General features: G+C 39.4%; 1 protein-coding gene and 1 long non-coding RNA gene across 3 annotated transcripts; one reads left to right on the forward strand and one right to left on the reverse strand.

The window, feature by feature from the left end:
* The first annotated feature begins 7,606 nt into the window (after positions 1 to 7,606).
* On the forward strand, positions 7,607 to 15,662 carry CCKAR (cholecystokinin A receptor). The gene is made up of 5 exons (XM_064418460.1): positions 7,607 to 9,009; positions 9,757 to 10,008; positions 11,597 to 11,858; positions 13,820 to 13,947; positions 14,566 to 15,662. The coding sequence occupies exons 1-5, from the start codon at positions 8,886 to 8,888 to the stop codon at positions 15,090 to 15,092; spliced, it is 1,293 nt and encodes a 430-aa protein (XP_064274530.1). The 5' UTR covers positions 7,607 to 8,885; the 3' UTR covers positions 15,093 to 15,662.
* A 3,193-nt stretch (positions 15,663 to 18,855) lies between these two features.
* On the reverse strand, positions 18,856 to 22,536 carry LOC135300061 (uncharacterized). Of its 2 annotated transcripts, none has more exons than XR_010361933.1 (3): positions 21,214 to 22,536; positions 20,524 to 20,618; positions 18,856 to 19,643 (listed from the first exon to the last, which is right to left on the reverse strand). It is a non-coding gene; the product is annotated as an uncharacterized LOC135300061 (long non-coding RNA). The 2 variants fall into 2 exon arrangements; XR_010361934.1 differs by having other exon boundaries at positions 18,856 to 20,420.
* Between the last annotated feature and the right edge of the window lie 201 nt (positions 22,537 to 22,737).

Below are 22,737 nucleotides of genomic sequence, written 5' to 3' on the forward strand. Positions count from 1 at the left end.
AATAATATTTTAGATCAAAGGTGTGCTACATAAGCTTGGCCCCCACGTATGTATTGGCATACAGGGAGATAACAGCATGAGATCATCACAGAAGCAGAGAATATCCTGAGTTGGAAGGGACCTCAGGATCATCAGCTCCAGCTCCAGACCCTGCACAACACAATCCCCAAAAGTCACACCTTGTGCCTGGGACTGTTGTCCAAACACTTCCTTGAACTCTGCCAGGCTGGGGCTGTGCGACTTCCCTGGGGAGCCTGTTCCAGTGCCCAACCTCCCTCTGGGTGAGGCGCCTCTTCCTGATATCCAACTTAAAGCTCCTCTGACACATTCATGGCACTGACTCTTTCAAGGAAGCTACTTTTAAAATGAAGGGTTGTTTTTCTGTTTCCAGATATATCTGTGAGGTTTGCAGCAAGACTATGGATGGGATAAATATTTAAAATAGATACTACTAGCTTTCACAATCTTATCTGAGAGGCACAAGTCTTTGAGACTTAACCATTTATTTCCTCCTTAGAACTGGAAATAACACCAGTTGGAGGTACTGAACCCAGCTCACCTGGATTGCCTAAGGGATGAACACTCCAGACTCAAGGTGTCATTCTCAAATTCACAGTTTTGGTTAAGCTGGCCTAACGCAGGAGAAAACTACACACAAATAGGATGAGCAATAAGTAAAGAACCACTGATGAGGATGCACTGAAGAAGGAACAGAAGAAGTTGTTATCATGTCACTTAACTAAATGAGCCACTGTGTCAGGGTGATGGGGAAAGTGTAAGCAATGAAAAATCCTGGGTTTTTTTTCTCATTCCCCTGTACTATTAAGGGAAATGAAATTTATTGTCTTCTTGACAATAAATAATTAGGCTGGATTTCATCAAAAACTAGCAATTTGTACTTCCAGTTTCTTCTCAAACAGTGTTAAATCTGTAAGGCCTTGGCTGTTTAGTAACACTTCAGACTACAGGAATACAAGTTTCCTGTTATTTTAGGTTGGATAATATGGTATGTCACCTACCATCTACTCCTCTTGAAACAGAAGATGAAAACTTATTTACCAATTTATATAATGATCTGATTTTTTAGAATTTATTTGAATATTTCTCACAGAATCCAATTTTAAATTTTTATTATTCTCTTTATAAGGTCTTGTGAAAAAGATATTCTGGTATGAAATGGCTCAGTTTAACAGCTAATGAAATAATGATTTATTTTTTGCCAGAGCATTCCCATTTGATGCCTAATAACATTCATGAACAGTCTTTGAGAATTAAGTGAAGACTTTGGGGACGTCTGTCTCTACAAAGTATAAAATCGCAGCTGGCAATTCTAACTTTCTAACAGAAATGTAAATCGAAATTAAAGAGATAAGATCACTGTTAGACTGTGGTTTGAGCAGGATTATACTTTAAGTACCACTGGGTTTAAAACCAGAGTAGGTGACAGCGTAAACTGGGAGTATTTAACTCGTGTATTGCTTAGAATATTTTGAAAACTCTTTACTTGATCCAGGAACTTGAGTCAGCAAAGCTTGTAAATGCAAAACACAAAATGTCACTTATCTTTTGTCATTATCTAATCAGAAATACTTTTCTTTCTTCAATTTATTCATTTTTCCCACATTGCAGGATTGCAAAATGAATGCATTGAGAACATTGTGAAGAGGTAAGGTATCCAAGAAGAGACACAGTAGCCAGAATGTGGGTGTGATCTGGGACTCCTTTGCCCTGATTTTTCTGTACAGAGCACACTTACCACCACAGCAGCTGGTTCCGGAAAGGGCCAAAGCAGAATGGCATGAAATTGCAAATATGAGATAATGGCTTCAGGCACACACAGAAAAATATTAGGAAAAAAAATCACCCAGTTAATTGCAGTTAATATACTGCAAAATTTTAAATGCCCATAAAATAAAAACAACCAAGAGTGTGGCACATAATTTTTCTATATATAAGGATTACATCCACAAGATCCAACTTCTGATATGCTTAACTTATAAATCCTGGTTATTTGGACACACCACAGCAGTCTGACTGAATCTGATTCTGTCAAAAAGTGAGTGTAGAGAATTCAGAGCTGAGTTTGTCCTTGGAGTTTTGATTCTCCCTTCTTTTGAGAGCTGAGACTTCTTGGCAGATTTAAAACAGTTTTGTAATGTAAGCAAAGACTAAACAATGAAAGTTAATTTAAAACTTACATACTTTCAGTCACATTAACTCCCTGCACTATGTAATACCATATAAACATGAGCAAATAGTCCAAACTAACTACAGCAATTGTTCCTCAGAATATACTTTCTTAAGGATTATATAGACAAAAGCCTGGCAAGTAAAGCCAACAATACCATCATTTAACAGCTCATCTGTGCTGAAACTCTGGAAAGTATTGTTTTCAGTGTTTCAGTATTTTAATAGAGTTTTGAAATTGCTATCAAATACTTCCAGGACTGCTTAGCACAATAATTGAAATAAATTAGAGTATTTTTTGTCACTATGGACTTGACCTGCCTCCCCCAGTTTCTCAGAAAATTATAACTGACAACTTTCTTTGAACAGTTATTGGATGGCATTATACCAATCAAAGTCCAAAATGCAAAGAGCATTTAGCTAATTTACAAATAAAGCTAAACTTCCCAGAAATTAAGACCTGGAAGAAAACTTCAGCTGGGGTAAACTGTCTTTGCTCCTGAGGGTCTCCCTGTGCCTCCTCTTATTGTGTTCAATAATTAGTCCAAAGTGCCAGCTATCAGAGTTCCATTTAACTGAAAAAATGGCCTGGAGATTATCACAGTAAGAGAGCAAGAGTCAAACAATAAAATACTTAATTGTGTACAACAGAATGCAGGCCATGAGCCTAATTTGAAATCTTACTTTCATTATATAAGCCCATAATTTGAAGGGGACAACCTTCATCTTGCTGTCTGACTACCCTTCAATACAAAATCATGGCAATGGGAAACCAGCAAAATTCTAGACAACCCACAGTCTTTTGCTTTTCTATTTATTAGATCAGAATCCTACATTGGTTACATACTTTCAAGGAGTGTCCTTTCCTTGTGGGCTTTGCTGACAGGGTTTTATAGAGTACAGTAGCTGTCTGTGTTGTACCAGCAGTAATGATAGGTCTTCTAGCGGAGAGGCATTTTGCAATATCTTCTAAAATTTTTGCTCTTTACCCTCACTTCATGGTTTGAATTGTTTCAAATTACTAAAATGCATACTCAGATATCAGTTGTTGAGAAAAGGTTTAGCCAGTTAGTTACTCTTTAAAATCTGAGGCTATGTGCCCCTCTTCGGTACTGAATAACAGAGAATTCATCAAAATATTATAAATTGTATGTTCTATTTCTTGTGCAGACTTGTGCAAATTTATGTCAAATCAGATGACTGCTCATAGGAAGTTTATGTTTCCTATAAAAAACCTGAAACTTTAAAGAATGACTATTGCTGATTAAATTGATTCATTTTATGTAAGTGTAATTTTCAGTATTTTTCTAATAAAGACAATGCCTCTCTTGATTCCCATATCTTGGGTTCTCTACAAACAAGGATTAGAAGACTCCTGGGAATATGTCAGTAAACAAAGTTCAGTAGTATTACCTTAAGGGAATTTATTATCAACAGACACTGATACTCCTCTAAAAATGTTGATGTTAGATGAGATGCTATGGAACACAAACTAATTTCTCTCTGTACATAGTAAGACACACAAACTGAAGCCCTGGCTTCAGACATGCTGGTACCAATTCACCCAATAATACATCAGCTGACCTTCTCCATTTCCTCCCTGCTAATTGCACAGCCACTCTAAATTACTTAGTTGGTGTTGTGAAACTAACATCTCTTTATCTAATTCTGTGGAAATCCATTTGATCTTAACATCATGAGGATACCGTGGCTTCTTTTGAGAGCAAAGTATCAGACAGCAGCAGTCTGAAAAGACTTCCTTGCTTTTCCCAAGTCTTCCACTCCCCCACGGAGTGGCCTGTGCCAAATACTTGCTTTGTTTTTTCATCTTTAAATTGAAACTCATAGCAGCTGCAGTTAACATAACTAATTTCATCAATATACCTCTCTTAGATATGCAAATGAAAATCTCTTGTGGGAAAATAGTTGTGACTCTTTATTATGTGCCTAACTGAAATCTTAAAATCAAAGACGATGGTTCTCAGTTGTTACAGGTGGGGCTTTATTTAGCAGCCTGTTGCTGTTTTGAGCTTTCTTAGGGAGTTGAGTACTGTCAAGAACAGTTGTACCATTTTGTTGCTGATGTTATAACCTATTGGGGTTGTTTCTGGTGGGAATCCCTGATCTTTTATCTGTTTTTTACAAACCATGCCATGACTGTACCTCAGTGACCAGTACCTTAGAACATGTGATGGATTTTGGCTTTGACTGATGTTGGTCTAATATGCAATGGTTTGCTCAAAGGAGAACATTAACGGTACCAATATTTGATAGTGCTAATATAATTCAAAAAAGTGATCTCCTGGGCCATGTGTTGGTGCAGTTTACTTGGCATGCAGCTCTAGCACATAATATACCCACAGTATAAGGGTATGCAGGGCTATTCGCTTGCATCTCTAGCTTAAATCCTGAACTAATTAATATTCACAGGGTGAAGGGACAAAAAGGGTTATACTACATCATGTATAGCCTGCAAAAGAAACAAACACCTTTAAAAAATATCTGTGTTCCTCTTTCTTGGGTGTGTATTCATTCCTTATAGCACTTATGAATCCTTTATGATAAGACACAAAAAGGAAAAGGATCATCTTCAGCTGTTCAGAGAGCATTGCCCTCAGTTTTTAATAGTTAGGGGGCCAGGTGTGTGGGGAGTGGAGATGCAGCTGAGCTCAGTGACAGTCTGAGAAGTGCCAACATGAGTAGCAGCATGCATGGTGAGCCATTTGGGTGGAATGAGTGGAACATGACTCATCCCAGGCTTCAGTAATATCACAGGGCGTCAGAAGGATTGTTACAAGAACTTATGTTACACTGGACAAGTGATTTATGCATATTTTTTTGAAGCAGTTTCCCTAAATTGTAGATAGAACTTGCATAGAAATCTCTGGAGCAGAAATCCCTTTTGCACCCTGGAAGCCCATAGAAACTTTACCATGATTATGAAATTGGACCTGAGGATTTACAGAGACAATATGCTTTATTCATCCCATTCATCAGAGAGCCTTGAACACCGTACAGAACTCACAGCCATCCCCTGGGAGGTCTCATTTCCTCCCTTCTGAGGAAGGTGGTAGGACAGGCTGCCTGGATGCCCATGAAGGCGTCAGGACCACCTGTGTTGCATCTCACAGGTAGGTCAGGTCAATGGTACTGCAAATATCTAGGAAGTTCAAACACTATGAATTTGCACTTCAAAATGATGAAAAGTGATCACCCCCAAATAATTTAAAAGATACCTTGAGATGTGTCTTGATAATAACGTGACCCAAATACAAGAATTTAATTATTGAAGACCTGTGGAATCTTCCAGAGATTAATTAAAGAACGTACCATGTAATACCTATTACTTTGCAGAAGCACTGCAGGGGCAGCAGGAGCACCTTGTTTGCCTTTGATCCTATCTGTGGTTGCTGAATGGCATTTTAGAAATCACTAATAGTACAACAAGATGCTCGGAAGTAAATTTCATCCTTACATTATTTAGTTCAAATCAGTATGATCTGAACAGAAGTAGGCCATGATTTTCCATATATGTTTTTTCTAATTGTTTTATTTAATTTCACTTGTCAGGACAAAAAAGACCTGGTAAGGTCTAACCTAAGGTAAACCTAAACCTATTTGTAATTTGACACCAGATACAGATATGCTTTTCCAAATTAATAATTCTACAAGTGCATTTTCTATTTAAGATCTTTGTCAAATTAATGAAAAAACAGAACAGAGTATTCTTCAGGAAAAAAAAGAATGTGGTGACTGTAAATTGATGTGGTTTTGTTTTGGATGAGAAAATATACATATAGATAGCAGGAAATGGCAGAGCACAACAACTGTTTTGGCTGCAAGGGCAGTGTGTTCAGTGTATGACATTACAGGGGAGTAAAGGATTACGACTAGAAATAAAAGAGGCGGATTCTTTTGTTATCATGGATTAGCAAGCCTCCTTCCAATATATGGAAAAATATTTTGGTATACTTTTGTCCAAACTATCAATGCAGTCATATTAAGATACCTAAATTATTTCTTAATTAAAAACCAATTTTATTAATAAATCAGTGTTGGTAATAAAACAGCCAACTCCAGAGAAGTTCTTGCCTAAAACTTTCAACATCCCAAATAATGCATGATTAAGTAGAAGTGGACAGACAGGGTTTTTGTTTCTCCTAAATGATAAAATTACATCTGCAATGAGCAAGAATTTTGTTAAAGCCTCCTTTTTTTGTCTCTCCTCAAACTTGCAGGGAGACAGTGAGATGAGACTGATCTGCATGGAGAGTGATCTATCAAGCAGTTAGCTAAATGTAGTGGAGAGAAATTATATGATAAAGGCAACTCAGAACTGTTCAAACATGAGGACTATTGGCTGTACATTTGAGTAAATCTATGCAAAATAAAAGCCTAGAAAAACAAAACTCTTTGATCTCGATACATTTCATGCAGAAATCCACTCCAAAATGGGAGTCAAGAGTTCATAGCAAATTCTTCCTCATTTGCTCTGGCAATTTAACTAGCAGATGCTGAATCAAGCTCAGCCCAGGACCAGATGGTATCCATCCAGAACTTCTAAAGGAAATAGTAAAATTATTAACTATGATGTGCAATCTATTGTTTAGAAATACGTTGTTGCCAGGAAAAAAAAATTGTGTAAATGGGATGCCAATGTTTAAAAAGGACTCCAGGGGAACTAAACCCTTGGAATTGTGAGCCAGTCTGTAAGTCTGGCTTTCAGAGATGGAAAACTGATGAGGACTCTAATAACAGATAAAAATCTCTGGACAAATTTGTAGCGGAAAGCTGCACCTTATACATTCAGAGTCCTGAGTATGTGAACAAGGTGATCCACTTTGTTTTGAACACTAACTCCACAGTTGCTGGGATTTGCGCAGAATATCATTCCCTCACACATTCTGCTCTTGCTTTTGGTTGAAATTAGTACCTCCTAGAGTTAGTCATGGCTCACTACTTATCCTTCAGCTCTTCAAGCCTGTGCTGCACCTGCTGTCTCCTACCACTGTGATCCAGCTCCTTTGCTGCCTGCACAGCACACAAGGAGAGCTGTGTCCAGTGCAGCCTGGGTCAGTTTGCCTTTTTGCCGACTCCGTGAAGCCTCCAACTGTGGCTGCTGGCCTCATTGGCTTCACCCCTCTTGCATGTGCTTAGCAAGCATATCTTGACACTGAAGTGGGCCCTTGCCTTGGGCTGGGGCTCAGTGAGGGGTTCCTGCTGTCCTGGGGAAGCTGGTGCTTCGTCCTGTCCAACATATCTTTGAGACTGACACGAGAGACCTGCACTGTCTTCCCAGTGTTAATCTCAGCCCTGGCCAGCCTCTCACACCCTGAGAGCAGGGTGGTCAGTGGGACCGTGCAGTGCTGTGGGCCACTGATGGCCAGCTGCATCCAGGACTCCCAGAGGTACAAAGTATAATTGAGAAAGTAGAACTTTCAACCTAACTTTTCAATCTACTTTCCTACATACCTATTCCCATTATTCATTCTATAAAGCAAAGCTGGCAAGACTGGAAAAGAAAGCCAGGCTTTCCAATCTGTGTGTATCAGCTTTGAGGGGTCAGGATTTGTTATAAAAACCTGTTACTGCTCTGCTTTTAAGCAAAAGGGATTTAAAAATGTGAAATTAGTTTTTCATTCAGTTATAGTAGAGATTAATTTCTAATATTAATTTATATTTCTGGCCATAAACAAGCTATATACTGGAAAGTAAAAGCCCATGACTTTGTGAAAAGACCAGTGAGGCTGATGTTTATTTAAAAAGCAGAACTTCTAAGCCATCAAGATCTTTGTGTTTTTCTTTTTCTGGTGTATAACTAATGTGCCACGATTTATCAGGTTCATCAAGTTTGTCAAGTTCTTGCACAGAGGAAATGTATAGACTTCTGCTTATATTAACTGACAATTCTAATATACTTTCATAAGATTTGATCCACTAAGTGAAATTAGTGAGTTTTTCTATTTACTTGCTGGGGTTTGGATCAGGCACGTACAGCACTTTCACAGGAAACTAGCACTTCGCCAATTGAGATAAATGTAGCTGCTTTTATTTTTCTGAGTCTACCATATCTTCAGTTTACTCTGAAAAATATGAAGACAAGAATCATTTCCATGTAAGGAATGCAAAATCTTCATTATGTTTTTCTCTTCTCTGCCCTTTTATTAAGCAACTCTTACCATTTTAAATGTTAATTGAGAGACAGATTTATCACTCTCCTCACTTGATGAGTCTCATTTATAGGCTGTGACCTAACAGGCTGACTCTGAGAAATAATGCAGAGACATGAGTAGAGGCAATCTTGCGAGGGGTTAATGCTGTAATCTTTTCCTGTTTATAATCCCAACAGTAATGCAGTAACAGAAGAGGGTGGATCTAAAAAGTACCCAGGGGGATGTTTGTGGTGTGGGTGTGGGTGTGTGTGTGTGTGTGTGCATACGTGTGAGTGTGTACGTGCACACACGCTTTGCTTTTCTGAGCGGCCGTGTGTGCCTCTGGAATAAATCTTGTTCAGCCAGAACAGGGCTCTGTGTGCTGGGTGCTCCTGCTGGAGAGTCAGAACAGCGTCCTTGCACAGCTGCCTCTCTTGTATTTCTTCTGAAGACTTCATTCAGAAACCATTTGCTTACTGAAAGCATGGGCAGATAGTTACAAACCCACCTTCTTCTTCATCGAAGCTACCCTGTGGATACTGAAGAATGGAAATAGTTGATGCTAGTATCTTCCTTGGGAATGGTACCAACATTACTGATTTCCTCTGCAATATCATCTTGGAAAATGACACTTTTTTCTGTGTGGATGATGCACCTTATCCTTCTAGAGGTATGTATGGAAAATTTATTTTTGCCAGGCAGTTTTAGTTCTAGCTGGATTCAGAGATACTATAGAAAGAAAGAGCTATGCAAGGCATTTTCTCTGAGAGAGTGCAAAATCAACTGCTTGCTTTAAAGTTCATATGAGAAACAGGCAGCAAAAAATTTAGTATGTGCTGGTTTTCCAAATTCAAAATTGAACTAGGAAAAAATTTGGATATAATGGAACACTAAAACAGTAGCACTTATGAGCACAAAATGCAAACATCTCTGCTAAGAACTTGGAGAAGCATGATTTTTACTCAGTTCCATAACAATGGAGTGATCAGATCTGATACCATCTATGAAAGTGATTGAATATGAAATCATAGCACTCTGAAGGTGGAAAAAAAGTCCATATATTAAAATATCTTTTGATTGCTTGATCTTTTCTTATTTTGCATAAAACAGGATCTCCCATGGTAAGTAAGTGGTGCAGAGTCAGTAGCATGAGAAGCACATGCTTTAAGAAGTTGTATTTGACTCTCCAAATGTACATTGTATTGCTTATGTTATAGATTAATGCTATGCAATTTAGGTAGATCAGAATGCATTTAAGAATTTCAGCAGTTTCACTGATTTTGTGTTGGTGTAAAGACATAAACCTTCATAAAATTGAATACAGAAAGGCTTTTACCTTCTGATTAAAGGTTGAAATATATAATATTTATCTCAGTTGAATACTGTGTAACTGATCTTTTCCTGTGACAATTTTCAGATTTGCATCAGATAATACGGATTCTGCTGTATTGCCTGATATTTCTGCTCAGCATTTTGGGGAACGTTCTGGTGATTACGGTGCTGATAAGAAACAAGCGGATGAGAACAGTCACCAACACATTTCTGCTGTCACTAGCAGTCAGCGACCTGATGCTCTGCCTTTTCTGCATGCCTTTCACCCTCATTCCCAACCTGCTAAAAGATTTTATTTTTGGAAGTGCTGTTTGCAAAACTGCCACTTATTTCATGGGTAAGTCTGGGAAGTTTATACTTATTTTGAAGACTGACTAATGAGACAGGTGAGAAGGTGCTTAAAGATCTATAAGAGGCTGATTGTTTCAAACCACCATTGAAGTTATCACTATTACAAAGAAACAACTTTGTAATGCAAAAATTCATGGTTCTAGTGTCCTTGATCTGATCCAGCAAAATACAGAGGCACACACACGTAACTTTAATGACATACAGAACCAAATGAAAAAGGAAAAGAAAAAAAGAAAAAGAAAAAGAAAAAGAAAAAGAAAAAGAAAAAGAAAAAGAAAAAGAAAAAGAAAAAGAAAAAGAAAAAGAAAAAGAAAAAGAAAAAGAAAAAGAAAAAGGGAGCACATTGTGTAAAGTTTTTGTTGCTTTGGGAGACCCTTAGTTGATTACAGAAACCTCAGGTCCCCTTTCAACCCATGCCCTTGAGAACTTTGATGTAATGTGAAAGTACACACCTAAAGTGTGCGAATGGGAAATCAACATCTTTTTGTAGATAAAACCAATAAAACTAAAGGCCATGTTTAAACAATTATAATGAATTGCTGGCAAAAATACCCTAAAACATTACTGAAACATTGTCCTCTTATTGCACACAGTGTAAATTACTTTTTAAAAAATCCAGTGAAATAGGCCAGCATAAAGTTTCTCATTATGAAGTTGTTTTATTTTAAGAGTCAGAAAGACAGGACTTCCCATTGAATGTCCAGGTAACAGAGGCATCACCTGACAGACACTGACAACTATTGCATCAACTGTGCTCAATTTTTCTTTTTAAGATAAAGACAAATTTTCAATTACAGATTATTTCTGTAAAGCAAATCATAACAATATTGGCATTTTATAGTCTGACACGTATTCACAAAGACAAATGAAAGCTCGTTCACTGAAAGAAAAATTTGTGGCAATGTTAAGAAGAAATATTGATAATTTTACAGGGGCACCTCAATGACAGAAACACAAACAACCATATTTTATAAAATGTGAACAGAAGAAATTAAGGGTATTTGAAGGACAAAGATTCTGCTTCATTACTTTGTTTCTCCTTGTTTGCAACTCCATTAGCATCTAATTAAAAAGTTGTAATAGATTTAACTCTCTTGAATGAGAAAATCAGATCATAAGTCAAGCAGGATATTCATAAAAATTAAAACAATAAAAAGGGACTGTGAATATCTGTGTTAAGAGAGTAATTAACTGATTTCAAATGCTTTGTTTGAATTTCAGTGCAATTAGTGAACAGACCGCAGTAGCGAAGAGAATAATTAAGAGTAAAATTGTCTTCTTTCCCTGTTACCAGAATTTTATGATTTGACAGAGTATGTATTTTTTCTTGGACTTTTGGAGCAAGAGAAGCGCAGAGCAGGAATATCAGTCTGGAGCAGTCTGGAGACCCAGACCCACTGCCCACACATTCTTCACTGACTTCATCAGACTGGTGTTTATAAATACTTTTGCTTATAAATAGTGTGCTATATTTTTTAATTTTTGTATGCATACAGCAAGCTAGCAGGACCATTTGGATATAACATAACCTTTAAAACAAGAGGACAATCTTTTTTGTTTTTTTATATGCATAGGTGTCTCAGTAAGTGTCTCTACCTTCAACCTGGTTGCCATATCTTTGGAGAGATACAGTGCCATTTGCAAACCACTGCAGTCCAGGGTCTGGCAGACAAAATCTCACGCCCTGAGAGTGATTGCTGCGACCTGGTGTGTGTCCTTTATTATCATGTCACCATACCCAATCTACAGCAAACTGGTACCTTTCACCAAGTACAACAACACCACAGCAAATATGTGTCGGCTCCTTTGGCCAAGCGATGTCATTCAACAGTCTTGGTAAGAATAACTGGCTGTTAGCAAATGTGTAATTATCTGCTGAAAAAAGGGATTTCATCATAGCAATAAGCCTATGAAAAATCAAGTATTAACCTTCTGCAAATGTATACACTGTATCATTCTTATTTAAGATATCAGAAAAAACCCCAACATTTTTAAGCTGTTTACATTTTGACATTTGAATGTCTTTTCCCTTGTCGTAGGAAAGACTGCCCAACATGGCAATGATTCTCACACCACGGTGTGCTAAGCCCCAACTGTCACTGTAAAGAAAGCATCTGTCACTTGTAGTAGGAATACTGCTTTCACTCATTTACACATAAATTTCAACATTCTCAGAGAAATCCTTGATTAATCTTTGCGAAATGCAGACACTTACACCCCTCTCTGTGCTCCCTTCCCTGTTAATTTCTTTGAAGGTTCTCCATAGCACAGAAGTAGAATATGAGGCTGAAAATTTGAGAATCCTTTTGGTTGCTTATGGAGAAGAGGGGCAGAGAGAAGTGGGGAGAGACATGCTCCCAGTCCTACACATCCAGGCAGGGTAAACAGCAGCACTATCAAACAGCAATAGTACTTAGACGTGATGTCCTTGCATGTTGACTAAACACTGACTGGCACTCAGAAAGTGTAAGATTTTTTTTGATACTGAAGGTCAGTTGGAACCGGGAAAAAGATTAAAGTCTGCACCATTTTGCTATGGTATATCCACAAAGAGAATAACTGTGTTAATGCTTTCGGTAGTAGTCTTAGGTATTTGGCAGCATGAGGAGGAAGGGTGCAGGACAAAATTCTCTTCTCTGTGGTCTCCTTACAGATTCCCAGGTGTGTTACTGAATTTGCACCCAAGTCACGGGGATCAGGAGAGACACAGGCTCATGGATACATTTAAACATGTTTATTTCCCAGCTTGTCGCCACTTCAGAGAAGCTGACTAGGAGAGTAGCCTATGTGAAACCACATAAAAGCTGCTTCCTTTACCAAAGAGATTGCCACTCCTGGGAGCCCTCCTCAGGAGCTCTTCATGGCCCCAGGGATAAAAACCCAGGTTGTGGCTGGGTTTTTGCCCACATGTGGCACAGCCCTCTGGAAGTCAGATCTGTCCAAAGCACAATGATAGAATAATTTGCATTGGAAAGAACCTCTAAGATCATTGAGTCCAACCATTAAAATATTTTTAATGTACCAAGAACCCCTTTAAGAATCAGCAGGTGCTCATTTAGCTTCTGCAAGCCAATTTTAACATTGACCAAAACTACAGGGCATCCAATACTCATGTGATTACAGCAGGGAGTCCCAGTCGTGGGCAGAGAAAACTTCTGCCTCCTTTAACTACTGTGGGAGTGCCCATCTCCTCTGGGCTGCATAGGTGGGATGAAAGACAGTTTTCAGACATTGTAGTCTTTTTCCTGATGAGGGAAGCAGGAGAAGAAGTAGGAAGCTTCAAATTTCTGATGTGTCAAAATGATATTTTGCATTGGCATGAAAAAAATTCAAAAAATCTTGAAATCCTGCCTTCCCCAATTCTCAGTTGTATAAAAAGGATTTTTTTCTGTTTTTTTTTTGTCATTCCTTATTGCCATTGTTGAGTCAGGAACAGATGAAGTGACACTGACTCTAGATCAGAAGGCTAAGAGGCTAAAAGCACCAGTTTATTGAAACCCCTCCTTTTATACCTTGGTCTGATCCAGGTAGATGTGATTGGTCATTTAATCAATACATTTCACATGATTGGCTAATTAAGAAGACACCCTTTGGTGTTTGGGGTAAACATCTTTATGAGAAAAACAACTTGTTAAAAACACCACCTGCAGATAGTTTACTATTTGTTTACCATTCTTTCTCTCCAGCTCCCTAAAGCTTCCCAGACCAATTCATGGGAAAGCTTATTTGGCCTTCTCTCTCTCTGACCAGACTGTCATATCCATACCCTATTCTCAGTGTGTCTTTTGATTCCTTAGGTACACTTTTCTGCTACTCACACTCTTTCTTATTCCTGGGATTATAATGATGATTGCATATGGTCTAATTTCTTTGGAACTCTACAGAGGAATAAAATTTGATGCCAGCCAGAGAAAATCTTCACGAGGTAACAAAACAATTTGCTTTGGGGTGGGCTTTTTAAAGTTACAGTTGAAGATATGAGCAGTCATTCTGAGGCTAATAAAAGGAAAGCTTTCTACTTGCAAAAATGATCTTTATGGTCAGTTATGTCATGAACTTGCCAGCCGCATTTCCTGATTACAGTTACTCTGCTGTTAGCAAATAAACCTCACCTATGGCTTGTTTGCAAAGATTCTGGGCAGAATACATTAAATTTCTAATTTTATTCTAGAAATACCAAGATTTCTTTTCTGGCCATGGATGGGGACCATTTTTGTCAATAAATGTCACAATGAAAATTGTCAAATTAAAGTAGAAGCATATAACCTTGAAAACTATCTTCTGTCCATACTGAACTAAGCAACATTCTTACATCTTTTCTATCAGTTGTCTAGAGGTAAGAAGTGAGAATATTGGGGGATAATGGATTCAGAGCAGCTGATAACATGACTGACTCAAAAGCAGGCCAGTGCTTTCTTTGCAACAGTTGCTCAGCTATGAATTATGCTGTTTATTTAGATTTAGACTGCATTCTTCATCTTTTATTTGGCCGACTGTTCAGAGATATTTTGCCAACTATTTAAACAGCACTTTATATGTGCAGAGAGAAGAATAAGTACCTGCAGCGCCAAATACGAGGATGGAGATGGATGCTACCTCAACAAAACAAAAAAGAAAAGGAAAATGCCATTGCAACAGCTCTCTGCTATGAGCCACAACAAAATAGAGAGAGTGAGAAGCAACAGCTCTTCTGCCAACTTAATGGCCAAGAAACTTGTCATCCGTATGCTGATGGTGATAGTGGTTTTGTTTTTCATTTGCTGGACTCCCATCTTCAGCGTCAATGCCTGGCGAGCCTTCGACACGGCTTCCGCCGACCGGCGTCTCTCGGGGGCTCCCATCTCCTTCATCCACTTGCTGTCCTACACTTCTGCCTGCGTGAACCCCATCATTTACTGCTTCATGAACAAGCGTTTCCGCATGGCCTTCCTGGCCACCTTCACCTGCTGTGCCAGGCAAAAGCCCCCCGCCACACGGGGAGAGGCTGCTGATGAAGAGGAGGGGAAGACGACAAGGGCTTCCCTCTCCAAATGTTCTTACACACACATGTCTGCATCTGCACCCCCCTGAGCTGCACCAGGGGAGGCAGTGAGTGGTGAATTGACTGGTCTTGGAAGGTGACTGTGGCTGAACGCCATTTAGTCCTGAGTCAATGAAACACTTCAGCTGGCAGTAAACAGAGCAAGAATTTTATGGGAAATTGATGCTATCACTGTATGAGTGTTAAATCACTTTCCTTCAAAAGTACAAAGGAGGAAGAGAGCTCTGAAGATAAAGGACTTTATGAAAAGCCTTAGAAGTTGCTCTATTTGTAATAAAGTCCGCTGCAAAAATTGGTGTCCTTTGCATCAACAGCTTTGCTCAGTTTTCAGATGCAGTTCTGAGTATAAGATATTTCCAAGATGCAAATAGATTCTCCTCCAACATGAATATATGTAACGCAGTCTTCACTTCACTAGCTATGCCTCATAAGCAAAAATCTTTCTGTTATATTTGTAGTATCTTTTCACATTATTTTAGCTGAGCTAATACATGTTGAGATAATTTTGGTGTTACTCTCATGGGAATTCTGGAGTGGTGAGAACGGGCTTGTCCATGTGAAATTAATGCTTTTTAGTAAAATAATTTCTTTTTTAAAAATAAAATTAAAATAAATATAGTTCGCTTTGTGGGTGGAATGCTTTCTTCACTCAGGCAATAGCACAAATTAACATAATTTAATGTATTTTTCACTTACATAAACCCCATAGAACAAGGACAAAAAAAATTGCTTTCTTCTGTGCAGCTGAAAGCACCCACATGTGCAAGTTTTGGGGTCTAAGATGAGCCACAAAGGCCCATGTGGAAATTTCCACATTGGGAAGCACAGGGATAAATGCTTGGGGTAAAGCAAAGAAGTGTTTTACAGAAGAGGCAGGACTGAACACACGGGACTGAAGACACAGGTTGGTGCCCACGGCAGTCACATTGCACAGCCACTTCAGGCACAGCACTGCCAACGTGGAAATAAAGGCATTGGGTGCAGAATGGCAGAAAGGGCAGATACAACGAGCAAAGGCTGAGAGGCTTTGTCAGAAAACAATTTTTCTAAACTTTGAAGCAGCTATTTTCTCCAACTACACATACTTGTAAACAGATTCAGGTTTGAATGATGTAATTTTTGGTGCTGTGTTGAGCAAGAATCCAGTCTCTTTCCTGTGCAGCACACAGGTGAGTGTGGGTGTTCATGTCTTGTCCTTTGCTCTGTGGGACTCAGATGGAGAAGTTACATCACTTATTTTGGTTTGTGAAAATATCCTGTTGGAGATGTTTCTATCTTCTAGCTGAATCAGTATCATTATAAACCCTTGTTATTAGACAGAGATTAAATTTGGGTACAGCATGGAATGTAGATGTGGATATTAAATACCAGCCCTCTCAAGGTTTTTAATCAGGAAAATCTGATCTCTTTACAGAATGATTTTAAATTAGAAATATACTGTGAGTTCCAGGACCCAGATCCATGTTCTGCACTCAGTTATTGCCTGAAATGCTTTACCCTAACAACTTAGGACACAACTTCGGCTATTATTTTTTTTCCATCCAGCTTGTCCACAGACAGGAAATTAAAAAAAAAAAATTCTAAACACTATTTATGCACAATCCACAGAAACAACGTTCTGCCTGCCTACTTAATAAAGTAGCATTGCTTCTGGAACAGTGCTGAGACTGCTGACATCGATCTGACCTTTTGCAAATACCCAACAAATTAAATTATGGGATTTAATTCATAGCAATAAAATGAAAATTTTTCTTCACTTACAGATACATGTTGAGACCCTCTACAAACCTGTCCTGTGTGTTAAAACTGAAGGAACAAACTTAGCTGCTTTGGAATTTATGTGGAACAGTGGCAGCAGAAAACATACTTGTGAATCATTTTATACCATTTGAAAGCCTGGATCGATTATAGGCAATAGTTTAAAATTTGTTGTTTAAGTAAGAAAACCCTCCACATGTTAATAATATACTGATGTGACTGTTGCTGTCTGTGTGACGTATTGCAGGACAGCCCATACCACAGCTCTGTGTGCTCTTTCAAAAGCAAATTCCTTTTTGTAAATGCAGCTTCTCCAGTACCTGTTGTGTCACCCGAGTGACATAACAGGACATGCACAGTTCACTTGCTCTCACTGATTGAGTCTGAGGATAGTGGTTTCAGATGAAAGCCAAAAGCTATTTTCAACAATGCCTTAATCAAATCTGAGCCCCCCATGGCTCCCGTAGCTGCAGCTGAAAGGAGCAGAGTTTCGATTGATTCCCTTCTCGTAGCTGTCAGGGAGCACAATTTGGAGGTGATGAAATGAGGAAGGCAGGGGAGGATCCTGATGGAGTGGTGGCTGGGAGACAATCAGGGAAGGGTTGAAATGTGCCATTTCTCCAAGGCCCATCTGTGTGTGCGTCACTCGTCCCCTCCATTGCCCCCTCTGCACCTATTTTCTTGTTATAGCAACACAATATTTCTTTTGATCAAGCTCCCTTAGCCACAAGCCTTATGCCAAATACCAGCAAGAATTAGGAATTAAGCTTTTAAAATGCAATATAGCAATCCAGTCATTTTGTATTCTTCTGCCCTGGTGTCCTAGCACAGGAAATTCAGCCTTTCTGCATCTTAATGCCATTTTTCCTGAACTGTGCATTGCAGAAGTCATTCCTGGGTCCAAATGTTTCCCTTTCATTGTTAAAGAATCATCTTCCCAGTACCTTTAATTCAGACGCTGATGTCACTGGAAAGGTATCCAGCAATAAACATGGGTGGAATAAACATACCAAAATAAAAACAGCCTATGAAATCTTCTCATTGTAGCAGTAGTTTTCAGGGGTTGTAGTGAAAAATCCTATCCTACTACAAGCAGTATCCTACTAAAAACAAACTGTTTTCCAGATGTAGTGGACAAATGAATTTCAGGTGCATAATGTCCATAAATCTTGGAAGTTTTTATCTTCTTTCCCTTTCTCCCAACTCCCAGGGCTTTTCTCCCTCTGTCTGTCTTTCTCTTATCTCTTTCAGCTGCATGACACCACCTGATTTTTCTCCTGCATGCTTCTCAGTCTCTAGGTTACTTTCCCAGCACCACCAATTACTAGATGATTTTTTTCTCTTTGACAGGTTTATTTTCCTTCCCAGATTTACTTTCCCAGAAAGCACTCTCATCTTCATTTCCCCCATCATCTCTGGCTGACGGACTCCTGGAGCACATTTCTCCAGGCAATACATCCTGCCCACAACACAGCAGCTCTGCAATCCCCCTACACTCCTACGGCTGAGCTCGCACAGCGGCTCTTGAACACTGGCTCTCCAACAACCAGGATGTACAAGCTCAGAAAACAAAAGTGGAGCATTAATTACACCCAGATCCTCCTTTGATACTTCTGTCACTAATATATGCAACCTCTATTATTAGGGCATGCTTTAATAGTGATGCCTTACAATACTGCTAAATATAGGGATTGGTAAGGGGTCAAAGGAAAGGTATTTCACTATTGCCAACACAAAACACCTTAATGCACTTAATGGAAAGCTGTCTGTGGATTTGGAACTCCAGTCACTAAAGGTTTACACCCCTTATACAAGCCATGGCCTCTTTTCCAATACCACCAAGCCCTTCTTGGCAAAGTGGAGAGCCTGTCTGTGATCCCACCTGCTCCTGCATCCCCTCCTGTTTCTCCTGCCTCTGAGGCCAAGGATGGTGCAACCCCAGCACACCCACCATGGCTCATCACAATGCAGCCCCAGCACACCCACCATGGCTCATCACAATGCAGCCCCAGCACACCCACCATGGCTCATCACATTGCTTTTCTGGCCTGGAATAGATGACTTCAGGATCAGTCAATACTGAAATGGATGTTGAGCTAAACTGAGGGTTTCTGGTGGTAAAAGATGCCTATTCTCAAAAGGAAAATATAGAAAGATAAAACCTAATGGCTTTAAATTTGGGAAAGGACTATATGAGTGCAGAGGCTGTAGCCCTTTTATTGCAGCATCGGAGACAGAGTGGTAGAGAGTATAAAATGAAGGTTTGGACTTTTGGTTGGGTTTTATTTGTCTGTAAAATATTTTGCTCTTCACTTAAAATATAACATAGACCAACAAAATTCACTCAGATGTGCATGTAGGCCAGCAGTTTGCTCACCCTCTGGCCACAGTTTTCCAGTCATTTTTTTCTATATGCATTATTAATTTCAGTTAAACAGCTTCAGCTTTTATGCACAATCTATCCAGCAAGCACCCAGTTCATCTCCCAGGGGTTACGTATAGCACAGTAATGTGTGCCTTTAACATGCCAGAATTTCTCTCTCACTGTGTATAAAACCTCAACCTCTAGAATTACCTGTTTTTATTTTTTCCTTCTGCAGTGCTTGTTAGGCTGCCTTGGGTACCTCCTAAAGAAAAAAATGTAAAGGAAATCTTCATGAATTGTAAAACTCCTGTTTTGCTGCCTAATGGCAATTCATCTCTGCTAGGAGCTATTTGTCTGCATCTTCACAGATAACTATTTCATGAAGAGTTTTCTTGGCTTCCACTCCCAGTTGTGTCCAAAAAGCTGATTTTGAGCTAGCATTATGTCAGTTGTTCCACTGTAAAGTGAGACAAGAACAAAGCATATTCATTAGCATCAGCTGGTAGTAAACATCAAGTAGGAATCATCCCCTATGGGGTAAACACAAGTTAATTGATGTCCTGCTATTTTGACAGTTATTAAAAAATTTTAAAATATTTCCTGATACAATGAAGAAATGCAACTTATATACAAAGTCTGATTTAAAACAGTAGACAAAAATCACTGCATGGGTCCCGTGAAAGTCATACAAACACCAGAGTTACAAAACAGGCATAAAGAAAAGTCACATGTACAGAACCTAAATTCACAGGAAGGGGGCTACTCATGCACTTTGCTTGCTGTCAGAGGCAATTTTTTTATTATTCTTGAATGGATGTTTGCTCAGGGCCTTGTTCTGAGAATATTTAGCCACTGCTAAGAGGCCTCATTCCTGACCAAGTGAAGAATGACACACAGAGGTGAAACCACAGGGGCAACTTTGCTAAACAGATAATAATGCCTAAGAGAGAACTTTCCAGCCAGCTGGGAACTTTGCATTGACTCCTACAAACCTGCTATGCTCCTTCTGACACCCGAGATCGTCAGGATCTCATAGCTAAACTGAAGGTAGGTGTGGAGCAACCAGAGATGCTCCTTGCTCTGCATCTGGCTCAAATCTCAGCCCATATCCCTCTGGGGACATCTGGCAGTCTTGCTGTGGCTGGCTTGCTGTTATTGCAAAGGAATATGAGGATAGCAATGTCATCCAAGACGCTCTGGAGTTGTTTTTCCTGTTGGCATCCCAAAAGATGGTCTTGCCACATGCAAAAAGGAAAAAGAACACTACAGGTATGGCACTGAAATTAATTCAGGAGTTGTTCCTCCACTTCTTGTCCACCAGCCAACACAGAACTCACCTCTGCTACCACTGCCATGGTGGGAGGCACCTCCAGGAACATGATACTCCATCAGACAGAGTAGGAGTGACAAAGGTTTCACAAACCATAAAAACCTGTTGCAATAAGTAGAAAAACAACTACCTAATGAAACAAAGGATTATTTTTAAAAGAAACAAAAAAAAAAACCACAACCAAACCCCTCCCCAAACTGTGGTGTTTGCATTTAATAGTTACCAGTAACTAACTAGCATTTCACTAGAAAGAAGCAGGTATTGCCTCTCCTGCCTCACCTCCAGCTCACTTTTCTAAAGCTCTTTTCCAGCACGGAGCTCCTGTGTCCTCATTTTGAGGACTGACAGCAGCAGTCTGCAGTGCATCTCAGTGCTACCACCTGGCTTCGCTAGATAATAATTTTCAAACCTCTGTGTCTGCTTAGGCTACAGTGCCTTGAGGGTTCAATTATTCTCCTAACTCTACCAAAAGTAACATTTCTAAATTAATATAAACTTACCAAAATGCAATTTTATAACTGATTCCTGTTGTGTCTGTGCTTCCTCCAAATGTAGTTTGAATAACATTTTCTAATCTACTAACACATAAAACAAACTGAAGAACATTGATATTATTTCCATGTGCTTGTGGGCTCAGATGTAGCCATCTGTGCAACTTCAGGCTCTAGCTGTGTGCCAAGAATTGTTATTTACTTACATTTGTCCTTGGTCCTCTCAGGACGAACAGTATTTGTGCAAGTGCTTTTGGGCACTTTGCTGTGTCTGTGAGAGTCTCTCCACCTGTGTGATCAGCTATCGTGGGTATCAGGCGGGAGGGCTTTGAAGGAGGCACACTTGGGAACACCTGCTTTTTAGTTACACCATCAAATAAATTTACACCCAATCTTTTTTTTTTAAATTTCACATGTGGCCTGAGGTCCCTCTACTTTGTTTCATATCTTTAACATGAATCTTCCTCTTTCACCTCCTATAACTGATCTCTGATTCCAGCAATTTCCCTTTTCCTTGGGGAGTATCTCACACACAGGTCACCAACAAAACTACTGTTTTTTTCGTATCCAGGAAACTAAAGCAATTTTTGATGGCTTCTTCTGATGCATTGCGTTCAGCTTCATCAAATTTAAAAGGTTAATTTTATTAATATTTCAGGATTTCCATGTCTGCCCTGACAAATTACTGTTCACAATTTTTGGACCATTTTGCACTTCTTGGTTTCTTGCATTTGGGCCCTCCAGCTCTTTCTGTGGGGTGAAGTGAGATGTGATGACTAATTACCTGTTAGGAGCAGCCCACAGAGACACTGAAAATAAAGGGAGACAGATAAATTTTCCAGATTTCACTCTATGCAATAAATTGCAAGGAAGGAGTGACAGCACATACTTATGTATCATTAAGGAGGGTGAAGGTTTGGGCAGCAAGGCAAGAGGAGATTAAAATTTTTAGCACCTGATGAAGCAGGAGGCCACTGAGTACATAGATTGCATCTGTGTTGGGGAGGAAATTAGCCTAAAATGCAGACATATAAAGTCTTTTGGCGTGGGTGAATGGATGAGGTAGTTTACACCTGCAGCAGAATGTTCAGAAAGGAACAGCTCTATGGCAAGAAATGGTGTAAATCAAGGTGCTGCTGATGATCTGTAAACCTTTTACACATTTATTGGCTACTTTACTTCAAACTCTGACTAGGTCAGTGCCATGTAACCCTGCTTGATTCCAAACAGCAGCTCTGCAAACAATCTTGGGCTTACATTTGCAGATTCTATCACAAGTGTAAACTACTACATCCATAAAGCAAAAACTCCCCTCTTCTCTGAGTGTCCAAGAAGAAATTGTGTACTTGTTTGCAAGTGTTTGTCCACACTAGTCACAAATACATCTGCCCAGAATCCTACTCTGGGTGAGCCCATCAGGATTGAATTCTGACCCCAAACAGCCATCTGTGGTGAGGGTGGGGCTTGCAAGGCCACCGAAGCAGAGAGTGCATTGGACCAGCCAAAGTTCAGGTTTTGATTACTATTATTTTTCATGTCACTTCGAGCAGGCAGAATAGGTTCAGTGCTGTAGTAAGGCAGGGGAGTGCTTGTATCATTGACAAGGAAACAGTTCTCTTTTCTAACGAACCTTTTGCTCTGCCTCCAAGCTGAGATTCCTGCATCTCTCCATTCAAAAGCTCAGCTGATGACCAGACTGACTTAGGTGCCTTAACGCAGAAACCCAGCAC

The sequence above is a fragment of the Passer domesticus genome, chromosome 4 (genome assembly GCF_036417665.1).
Source record: "Passer domesticus isolate bPasDom1 chromosome 4, bPasDom1.hap1, whole genome shotgun sequence".
NCBI lineage: Eukaryota > Metazoa > Chordata > Aves > Passeriformes > Passeridae > Passer > Passer domesticus.

Bases quoted from the DNA above. Each gene is read 5' to 3' on its own strand.
- CCKAR (XM_064418460.1), top strand. From the start codon at position 8,886: ATGGAAATAGTTGATGCTAGTATCTTCCTTGGGAATGGTACCAACATT. The intron at 11,859-13,819 runs GTAAGAATAACT...TTGATTCCTTAG, and splicing joins GATGTCATTCAACAGTCTTG to GTACACTTTTCTGCTACTCA. The intron at 13,948-14,565 runs GTAACAAAACAA...TTATATGTGCAG, and splicing joins CCAGAGAAAATCTTCACGAG to AGAGAAGAATAAGTACCTGC.